The sequence below is a fragment of the Etheostoma cragini genome, chromosome 4, assembly GCF_013103735.1.
Source record: "Etheostoma cragini isolate CJK2018 chromosome 4, CSU_Ecrag_1.0, whole genome shotgun sequence".
Lineage (NCBI taxonomy): Eukaryota > Metazoa > Chordata > Actinopteri > Perciformes > Percidae > Etheostoma > Etheostoma cragini.
The window spans coordinates 23,752,448-23,763,745 of record NC_048410.1 but is presented as its reverse complement, the minus strand read 5'-3'; the positions used below and the strand labels follow the sequence as shown (position 1 = coordinate 23,763,745).

General features: G+C 42.4%; 1 protein-coding gene across 1 annotated transcript in view; it reads left to right on the top strand.

The window, feature by feature from the left end:
* nisch (nischarin) overlaps positions 1-11,298 on the top strand; it is a 32,628-nt gene that overhangs the window by 4,351 nt on the left and 16,979 nt on the right. The window contains exons 4-15 of the mRNA XM_034868943.1: positions 1,208-1,256; positions 1,600-1,763; positions 1,882-1,977; positions 2,986-3,081; positions 3,171-3,323; positions 3,836-3,904; positions 4,214-4,399; positions 4,733-4,861; positions 5,855-5,968; positions 8,367-8,544; positions 9,839-9,951; positions 10,419-10,540. Of these exons, the coding sequence (XP_034724834.1) occupies positions 1,208-1,256; positions 1,600-1,763; positions 1,882-1,977; positions 2,986-3,081; positions 3,171-3,323; positions 3,836-3,904; positions 4,214-4,399; positions 4,733-4,861; positions 5,855-5,968; positions 8,367-8,544; positions 9,839-9,951; positions 10,419-10,540 (1,469 nt within the window). The remainder of the gene's footprint in view (positions 1-1,207; positions 1,257-1,599; positions 1,764-1,881; positions 1,978-2,985; positions 3,082-3,170; positions 3,324-3,835; positions 3,905-4,213; positions 4,400-4,732; positions 4,862-5,854; positions 5,969-8,366; positions 8,545-9,838; positions 9,952-10,418; positions 10,541-11,298) is intronic.

Here is an 11,298-nt window from a genome sequence, read left to right as displayed (position 1 = left end):
CACTTAAGTGTGACAAACATGCAAAGGAACAGGAAATGAGGAAGGGGGCAAACACTTTTTCACACCACTGTAGGTGAGAAAGAGGGGAGAGGGGGAAGACATGCAGGAAATTGTCACAGATCGGATTCGAACTCTTGACCTCTGCATCGAGGCTTAAACCTCAGTACATGTGTGCCTGCTCTACTACTGAACAAACCTGGCCACACATAGCTACACAAAGTTGTTAATGTTTCTTAAATAAACAGAGAGCCCACTTACCCATTTAGCCCTCCCTCTACGTCACCTTGCAGTAGCGTTGCGTCGGAACAAACCCGCCGTGTTTACCTGTAAACAGTTTATCCAGCGTTTTTTTTTATTTATTTTTTTTGCTGCTTCCAGGTTCATTAGAAACTAATTTGCCTTCTGGCTTCTCACGCCGAGAATCAAAAAAACAACACACCTTCGACGTTCTGTGTGAGTGTCGGTCGCGTTAGGTCACGGCAGTTTCTTGCTATGACGACCAGCCACGCTCGCCTCACGTGTGAGGCGGTACTAATCTGCAATGGAAAAAGGAGGACGGGGTACTTTGGGTGAGTTGACCAGGTACCATTAATAGAAAAATGCCATTAGAAGTATTTTTGAACAGAACAAGACTAGCTTGCCCCTCCCTCTCCTCTACCCGTCCCGTCCCTCTCCCTTTGTGGTGCAAGTGGGCAAAGTTTCTTTTTTTTGCCATTTTTAGACCCTGGGTTGTCTACAGAGACTGCGTTATTTTAACTGCGTTCTGGGGACAGGCAGCTAGCAGATAGTGAGGAGATGGTTGCTGTATGTGACAATAAATGTCCTAGCCTAATACACGTGTAACATTGCTTAGAGCAGGTTTCTCTAGTGAATTACTGCTGCAGGTGGTGCTCTGGGCCTGCCTGTCTGCCTTCTTCAAATACTGTTGAACTAATCCAGGCTAGGATCATGTTATAAAGCTAAAATGTTCCTGATCATTTTTAGCCAGTTCCAGTTTTTAGAGGTTTGATTTGGTAATCTTGGATATTGCGCTGACAAAACAGTTTTAATAAACCTTTTTAAAGAAAGGAAATGTTGAATCTATGTTTAGCTGTCTGCAGAAGCAGTGAAGAGATACGATTATTTAACTCCATAGTGTACACCTTTGACTGTTTAACTGTATTTTAAGCTAAGTTCAGTTTTTCACAAACTTCCTTATCTCTTTCAGGAGATCAACGGCATCACAGCAGCTCTGGCTGAGGAGTTGTTCCATAAAGGTCAGCTTACTTTATGATCTTTTTAAAACAGCAGCATATATTCCGCTGGAACTGGATATATTGCTTCCCTAAAATTTTTGTAATTTGGTTGCACAGAACCCTACAATACTTAAATACCAGTTTTAATGGTTTATGATCTGTTAAAGCTTAATCGTGGGACTCTCAGCCGCTGCATCCATCCCCTTTCCTCAGAAGAATTGTTAGTTTCATCTCTCCTGTGTCAACTACAGTTGAGCTTATACAACCAAATATAACTTAATAATAATAATTAAACTCATAAAAGTCTTGTACAGTATGCAGTATCAGACCTGTGTGTGTGTGTGTGTGTGTGTCTGTGTTGTAGGTGAGCAGTTGCTGCAGGCCGGCGAGGTGTTTTCTCTGCAGCCTTTGCAGCTGTACGCCGTCTCCCAGCAGCTACGTCTGGCCAAACCAACCTGCTGTAACGGGGACGCCAAGACCGACCTGGGCCACATCCTGGACTTCACCTGCAGGCTGCGATACCTGAAGGTCCCACACCTCTTCATTTGATTTAAATTCCCATCGTACAGTTTGGTGTTGGGTCCTAACTTCCCTTTCAGGAGCAGATGCGGTGAATGTTCTCACTGGTTCTGTCTCTGTTGGTCAGATGTCAGGTACCAGAGGCCCAGTAGGTACCAGCAACATCCAGGAGAGCAGTCTCCCCTTCGACCTGTCTGTTTTCAAATCACTGCTGCAGATAGAGGTAACTGTCTGTCTGTGTCCCTGTCTGTCTTTTCTGAAAATGCTCTTCTCTATACACATGTAAAATCAACGGTGTAAACTCATTTACACCAAACTATGGTCCCAGGTTACTGCCTGGTCACACCAGTTAGTAGCACATTTCATTAGACACAGCAGGGTTACATCCAATTGGATGGTGCAGTACAGCTAATATGATCAATTACACCATTTTGGACTATCCAGCCCTTTGTTCCCTCAAAGGTTAGTGCTGGCAAGTTTGTGGTTGGTGCCAATCAGTGTGTCAAAGTTGACCAATGCTTAACACAAGAATGCTCTGTGTGGATTAGGGGTGGGACTAAATATTGATACGGAAAAATATCATTCTCCTTCTTTGTGCGATATGTGAATTGATACGCTGGCGCCAAATATCAATACTACAATTAATAAAATAAGGCACTCTGAATAGATTATTTCATGGCCCCTCAACACAGCAGGAAATAGCATGGTTGGAGGTGTAAATAAGGAGACTAACAGAGGAGACAAATTCATTTCATCACAATAACACAAATGCTGCCAGCTAAGCTGCTCAGCTGCAATGAAATGCCTTGATGTGTCTGAGCTATTATATAAAAGTAAGATTAGACAAGCCTTTCTTGTCTCCTTAAAGGAACACGCCACCGTTTTTTGAAATTGGGCTCACCACGGTTGCCCTCTAGCTGTAGATAGGTGGGCCAACGCACTTTTTGTCTTAGTGCATGCATTGTTTTTGTCCGGTGCAACACCGGCATTGCATCCGCAAGTAAGCTTAGCGTAGTGAATGGAATCCTTTGTTGCCGGTTAGCATGTCAAATCAAAAATGTATACCTGTTCAGCTTGCAGTTTGGTAACCTCTACAATTAATTATGTAATCATGTCGTGTTCTTGTATGTGCCTAAGGGACTGATGGGAACAAACTGATGAACTTTTAAGAAATCCATTTAATACCTGCCAAAATATAGATACTAACTTCTGTCTCTCTCTCTGTCCTCAGATCAGTGAGTGCAGCTCCCAGCAGATTGGAGGTCTGGCGTTTCTGAGGTCCAGTCTGGAAACTCTAAGTATCCACCACTCCACAGAAACTATGATGGTGAGGTTTAGATTAGATCCCTTTCTTTTGTAGTTAGCCACTCTTGCATGTTGTGTACTTATGCGTGTGTTATCTCTGGCATCCTCCAGTCAATCCTTGTCCCAGAGGCGAGCGAGTTCTCACAGTGGGAGGCCGAGGGGGCTGAGTCTGGCTGTCCCGTGACCGCTGTGATCCCCGTGTGGAGAAACCTGACCACTCTGGACATGAGCCACAACGGCATCAGCACCATCGACAGCTCAGTGGTGAGACAGGCCCGCCAAACCTAAACAAAGTGTGAACTTCAGTCCATAAAATAGTTTAAAATCCCCCCTCCACTCAAACATGTTTTCATGTGTACTGTATGTCCCCTAAAATGTCTCATCTTGACTCTATTGACTTGCATCAGTGCAAATGTAGAGAATGTCTGTGCACTCTCCTGACATCTGAGATTCAAACGTATCCTGAGCAAGCTTGATTAGGCACGTCACTAATGCGTACACCAACTGCTGTCTAATATGCAAAAGCCAGCAAAATAAAATTTCCAAGCCTGGAAAAGCTGTTTAAAAAATAAAGGTTAAATAATGATGCTACTAAGTCCATCATATTTGTAAAACGTACTGATTATATTGGGGAAATGTTATGAACCCAGTTAGCTAAAACTCCGTAAGAGTATACAGTAATGTTAATTTAAGTTATGTTCTGTAGAACACAAAGCAGTTGTGTCAGGTCATCGATTTGTGTTCTTGTTTAACATCCGAGTATTTCTCTTTTGTAGAAACTGATCCCGAAGGTGGAGTTTCTGGATCTGAGCAACAACCAGCTGTCCACAGTGGAAAACCTCCAGGTACAGTGTGTGACAACGTAATGAAAACACAAACTAAAATGAAACTTCTGAGTTTAATGTGAAACTAAGTAGTTGCAACAGGTCGTATCTGAATTTTCATGACCAGGGATCAACCCGTGTTGACTGGCCTGGGTTGATTTGACAAAAGAAGGGTTGAACAGGAGTCAGATCATTCTGGATCGACCCAGGTCATTGGTGTGAAAGAAGTATTACCCTCCGCCGCTGCAACAGACGGCTGGTCCTAACAGCCCTGCAGATGTGTAGTTTGTAATTAACAGTAACACTGAGGGAACTGCCCTGTGTTTGCAGCATCTGTACAATCTGGTCCACGTGGATCTGTCTTATAACCGTCTTCGGGTCCTGGAAGCTGCTCACACCCGTCTGGGCAACATCAAAACCCTGAGCCTGGCTGGCAACCAGCTGGACCAACTGACCGGCCTCACCAAGCTCTACTCTCTGGTCAACCTGGACCTCAGCCACAACCAGCTGGCCCAGGTAATCCCAGCGTGGACGTCCCTATGCTCCAGCGGTCAAAGTGACATCAACACATCCACACAACAAATCTTTCTTTTTATACTTAATTGTAAGAGTGCAAAAGAATAATGTTCTGGTTAGTTTCTGCATTAAAAAAAAAAATCACTCACAAATGGTATTAAATAAGCTATTAAGTGGATCAAGTGTCCTTCATCTTACTCTTTTCTCATTTACTGTCAACTCTACATCACACACTGTGTGGAAAAAATCTCAACCATAGCTCATGGGAAACTCTAACTAAGTCAGTGATTTTGTAATGGGGGTTTGTTTTGTGGTTTGCGTGTTTGTTCACAGTTGGAGGAGATCAGGAACATCAGCCTTCTGCCCTGTCTGGAGAAACTCAACCTGTCCAATAACCCCATGTGCATCATCCCAGATTACAGAACCAAAGTCCTGGCCCAGTTTGGAGACCGTGCAGCAGAGGTACACCATCAAATCCACTACACTGATAATACTGTACCTCTACTACTACTTCGGCAGCAGCGTACACACCAAAAGCTTTTTTACTACCTGTGCTCTGGAAATTTGGTTACCTTCCGCTGTCTTTGTGTTGGCGTTCTAACCTCCGGTGGATTTCTGAGGACTACGGTGAACTGCTCCTCAGATCTCTGCAGGGTAAATCCAGACAGCTAGCTAGACTATCTGTCCAATCTGAGTTTTGTGTTGCACGACTAAACACAACATTTGAACGGACACGTTCCTCCAAAACAAGTTGTGTGGACTCGCCAGACCCTCACCCTCAACGCTGTGGAGGAGGGTCTGTCAAAGCTGGACTACTGTTGCTTGTACTGCTAATTCTACCACTGCCCAAGTAAACAACCCTCAGCCCCACACTACTAGAATGTGCTCATACTTCTACTGGTAGTACTACTCGTGTATTAATATTACTGCTGCCGCTGTTTATGCTATGTCAGCTATTGCTATTAATATTATTGAGTCTACTTTAACCCTCATGTTCTCCTTGACACTCTTTGGCAAGTACAAATCTCTACTTTCATTAATTTTGGGGTGTCTTATTCAATTTTATAGCATTTGAAGTTGTTTTAAAATAGTATTGAGTAAAAGTTGACATATTCCAGTCTGTGATTATCCATCAACTTCCATTCCTTTAAGTCCTTTTAGTCTAAATAATTCCTAATTTCTGCTTTTCTAACTCAAACAATAGGGATAATTTCCAATAAATGAGGTTTATTGACCATAAATTCCAAAAATAACTGTAAAACTAAAGTCAATAAGTTAGTGTTACGTAGTGTTGAAAACATCAAACAAAGTGACAAACATTGAGTGTTGAAAAAACATAACAAAAAGATCAAAACATCAATAAAAAGCCTCAACAAAAGTGTTGATTTTCAATTTTGACGGGAAGACAACCCAAGGGTTAAAAAAAAAGAAACCGTGTTCTCTCTGCGTCTTCAGGTTTGTCTGGACGGTAACTTGACGACGGAGAAGGAGCTGGACACGGTGGAAGTGTTGAAAGCCATTCAGAAAGCCAAAGAAGTCAAAGACAGGATGAGCAGCGGCGACAAGAAGGTACGCTCCGTCACACTGAGTCCTCCAGCAGGAGGCAGGATCCAGCTCGTATGGTGAAGGTGTCAGTAATTATGTCAGTTATATTGACATACAGTTTGCTGTTGAAAGATGAATAAATAGTTTACAGATGTTGGATTAGGTCAGAGTTTAGACAGTTAATGTTTCATGGATATGTCACATATTTTTTTAATCTCTATTAGGACTCTGAGGTGTCAGAGCTTTAAAGCTATAATGCGCAACGCCCGTTGTATTCAAGCCATCGCCAAAGGAGTTGCTACAAAGCTCATTAACCCATTCAGCTCCATAAAAAGCTCTCTGTATTTCTAGAAGCTGGAGTGATGTGTTTCACGTCACCGCTGAGAAAGAACAACAGCCGCATTCAGCTTTGGAGACAAACGGAACATAACAAATACAAGATAATGACCTCTTTCAAAGAGTCCATCATGTTTTCTTAATCTTTAATCATCCACGACGTTTCATCTCCGGGATTGCTCCGGAAATTCCGTTGGTCTCTTTTTAGGCCGTTGCCTTCCGCTTTGTTTGTGTTGGCGTTCTAACCTCTGGTGGATTTCTGAGGACTAAGGTTAACCGCCCCTCAGATCTTTGCAGGGTAAATCCAGACAGCTAGCTAGACTGTCTGTCCAACCTGAGTTTTCTCTTGCTAGACTAAAACCACCTTTACGTAAACATGTTCCACCAAAACAAGTTCCCTCTAGAGGCTATTTTACACCGACACCGTTGCTCTGTCCGGCGCATAGCTTCACCCAAGACAATTGTGATTTAAAGAAATGGCAATAAACTAGAGACGTTTTTTCTCCCATCCTGCAATGCTGTGTGGACTAGCCAGACCCTTCTTTGCAGCGCTGTGGAGGAGGGTCTGGCAAAGCGAGACTAGCAACTGCGGAGAGAAGGGGTGGGGGTTATGCGCAATCACAGACTGTGTTGTTGTCATTACTTAGAATTCCTCTTGGGGGAGACATAATCTACGCACTATAGCTTTAAACTAGACTATACTATACTAGACTAGTTTACTTTTCACTGAATATCATCTTTCCACATTATTAGTAACTGAGGAACTAATCTGTTATGCACTGATTGGCTCCTGAGACTTTGGCCTTTGAACTCTCATGAGTCGATCTTGAACTCAAAACACTGTTGAATGTTACATCTTTGTCAGTACTCTGTTACCATGGTTTCCAAATGAATTAACACAGAACCCTTCTGCAGTGGTTTTCTAATTCTAACCTGATTATAGACCACAGTTAGATTTGACTAATAATAACTAATGTGCACATCAGCAGCAGAGTTAGGATAAGATACAAAAACAGCCAGTAAAGCTAAGCAAGGAAGCACGATTAGGTGTGTGAGGTTGTTATCTTATTTGGCAACAAGAAATGTACCAAAATAAACAGATCTGTGAAGTTTGTGAGCTTAACAATGTCTTCAGAGTCTGCACTTGTGCATTTTCTCTTAACGTGTACAACATATTTTGTGGACCTTTTTTTTGTTTTATTTTTTTGCTATGAGAACATCAGAAGATATTATTGGCCAACTGGGAAATTGTTTTATGGTCAAGGTGTCCAAAAAAAAACAAAAATCAGAAAAAAAGAGCATGTAAGTTTAGTTTAAAGATTGGCTGGGTTGTTTTTCCAATAGTGGAAACAGCTGTCAACCCAATGTACAGTATTTGAGGGGGTGGTATCGTATTTCCAAAGGCCAAGGGAACTTTATCAGAAGGCATTGTATCCTGATCCGTGAAAAAACTGGCCTTTAAAAATTAAAAAACCTGCCTGTCTCTATGGGAATATAACATAGGGGTGTGTATACTCATGCCCCCTGTATTTTAAGGATGTTATATTCCTCTTTTTAATCAACTTACGCAGGGGTTCCTATACTCATGAGCAGCACTCTAAAAGTGCCTTCATGCTAAAGACAGGACACCCACACATGTCATTCTGACTTGTGTAATACTTTCTCCTGAACACAAACCTTTGTGCGGCAGGAAACTGCCGACCACAAATGTTGTCAACATGTTCAAGGAAGCTAACTATTGATTGCAGCTTTTTCAAAGATATCTGCACGTTTACTACAAAGTACAAAACCTGTCAGAATAAAAGGTTACCTTTAAACTTTGGGCACACAGATTTAACTCTTGAACTTCACAGTTTGGTGTTAGACTAGTGCAATTTGTTTTGTTTTGTTTTTTGCTTCCATATAAAGAGTTGGTCTCTTGTATAAAAGGCTCAAAGCCAGTGTTAAGCGTTCTTTAAAGCCTCGACTGGGTGTTCCTCTGCTGCTGATGGTGCTGCTGCTGGTTGCAGGTTTTAGGATGTGATCTGGTTAATGATGTAGGTGATGCTGCTCTCTGAAGGCTTCCTCCTCTCTGTCCTCTCGTCAGATCAGTGAGGAGACCAGGCTGTCTGCTGCTGCACCTCCTCACCTCTCCTCTTCCTCTCCCCCCTCCTCTTCCTCCTGCTGCTCCTCTGCTGTCTCTCCTCCTGCTGTCACCTCCTCCTCCTCCTCCTCCTCTACCTCCTCCTCCTATCCGGTCCAGCAGGCTGTCTGCCCCAGCCAAGGTAATCATGTATGCTGATGGAGGGGTTGGGGGGGCGGCATTTAAAAAACAAAACCAAACAAAAAAAACATAATTCTGCTGTAAGGCAGCAGCCAGATAGATGAGTATGGTCCTCTGCTTTTTGTCTGGAATATGAATCGGGCGATTTCCAAAAACAGCAGCTGACAGCTAATCTTTTAGTTTGTTAGTCAGTAACATGTCTCTATAGCTTAGGGCGCCCCTCCTGATACAGCGCCTTGTTTAAAACCAGATCTCCTCAGCTTTAGATGTCCTGTAGATGCTTTGCTTCCTGCTCTCACTGAGAGAAAACCCTTTTTCTCTCTTTGGAAATTGTTGCCTCTTGCTTGAGCTGTTCTAAGTTCAAACCCCGCCCTATAACACAGGTGTTTACTAAGTCGACATTCATCCTTCCCAAAGGTTCCAGCCTCATTAACTCTCATATAAAACCAAGCTGTAATTATATTTACATCCCCAATAATTAGAATAGTTGGTTCCAGACTTCTGTCCATATTGGCTGTTTCTCTGCTTGGAAAAACAACAAGCCAATCAGAGCTTTGTTGGGGGATTAAGAGTGTACATATTATTGGGCGTATATGCAAGCATCACATTAGAAAAGCTTTCCACAGACTGATATGGATGGATGTACAAGCAGCTGGCGGAGCGAAACAGGAGAACGACTAACCAGGGACTGATTATGTTCCCTAGTGTTTGGCTGGAGGTTGACCCCCTGTTAGTTCTCACTAAGCATCTTGTGTGAATGTCTAAATCTAACCGTAATAACCAAGTGCATGTCAGTATTTTATTTAGGAGTGAAACAGGGTTTAACTGTTATGTGGCATTAATGCTTGTTAGTTTGATTCAGTCAAACTGCATGAGAACTGAGTACACATGAACAACTGGAGCTTAGAGCAGCCTTTTTCAAGATTCAAGACCTTTATTTGTCCAGTGTATGTGCCCATCACAATTTCTTTCGAGCCCAAGTTTTTTGTCTTCAAATGTTTTGTTTTGTCCAAATATTCACTTAACTATCATAAAAAACAAAGAAAAGCATCAAGGAAGTTTGGCGTTTTTGCTAATTGTCAGGAACACACATCCCATATTCATACTTTAGAAGCTGGAGCCATCCACACATCCCTCAAATGATTCTGCATATCAATAGTCATATTTAAAGATGTCAAGTTGTGGCACCAAGTGATAGAATCAGTTCAAAAAGATCAGCCATAACAGTGGGACATCAGTCAGACTTTGCAGAGCGTGCGCCTCACCTCACCGATCTCTTTGGTTTCCTGTTCCAGATGTGACCAGCAGAGAAGACGCTGCACTTCCCCCCACTGTTCCTCCTGTGAACGCCGCACCTCCCCCCGCAAGCTTTAACGCCAACACACACCTCCTGTCTGCTGACCCCCAGGTCCGACACACACCTGAAACCCCAGGGAGGGGAGGCGTCTGTTGCAGTAACAACCAATAGAATCTCAGTAGAGAGCGGTTTGACTGAGATCTGATGTTATGTAAAGAAGGCATCATGTGACAACAAATATAACTAATCAGTTAGATTAGGAGTGTTACAGCTTCTCATTGAACAATGCTCTTTCTGTAATCCATTTTATTTCATCTCTATCTTATTTTTAAGAATGTTAATCTTTATTACATTTTTTTTAAACAGAAGCCTTACTATGGACAAGTGTAAATTAGCTTCAGCTAAAAACACCGATACATGCAGTACATCAGATGACTGTTTAGGCTTATCTATGTGTCTGTCTCTATCTAAATAAACTAATAATAATATGTCTTGATAGGAATATGTCAAATTATTTAGATATTTGTGTTTGTTTCAGCTGGGCTGTAAAATGTTGCATGTTGTGTGTTTGTCTGCAGGTTCAACAACCGTCTGCCAGTCTGTCTGAACACACACTCTGTGGAGCTCCTACAAGCACTATTATTACTACTACTACTACTACTACTACTACTACTACTTCTAATTCTACAAATACAGTCTGGTCAGTATCAAATACCATCATTTACCAAACATAAATTTTTAGTATAACTCAACTTTTTGAGCCAAGCTTTTAATGTGAAGCACCTGTACAGGAAGTGTGATGTTTCACCATGTTGAGTATTGACAATAGCTTTTAAAAGAAAGAGGGACAGTAGAGGTGTTTGAATTTTGGGAAAGTATTGGTAGTAAACCGTTAAAGTGAGAGAAGCAGAGTGGTGAGTATGCGACGACTCTGTTGTAGGCAACATTTTACTGCATTTACCAAGAGGAAGTGTTGGCTTTGCAAATTAAAACCGGAGAGGATCAGAAAACCTAGAGGATTGATTTTAATTCTTAAAAGCTTTTTCTCTGTTGAGGTTAAAAAAGGCCCTGGCAAATATTTTAAAATGTACAGCAAATAGTTGTACATCTGTACATCTACAATTACTGCCACGACCTCTGCAAAGCCTGAAACGGTAAAGGCCGTTTCATGCTTCTGCGGCGGCTCCACACAGAGCTTTTGCTGTAGCCCACGGAAGTGGCCTGAGGTTTGTACCTGTGTGCTGGTGTGTGTGTGTGGGGGGAGTGTATGTTAGAGCGAGGGAGAAGTGAGAGATTGGCAGCGATTAGCTTTGACTTTAGAGTCATAGCGAGAGAAACAAAGTGTCTCCCCTGTGTTTTCTGACCAAGGTGGCAAATCTTTAGCAGGAGAAGTTAACCCTCTCCTTGATTTCATGTTATTTATGGGGAAGGAGAACCAGGAAATGAGTCGGGGGGGGG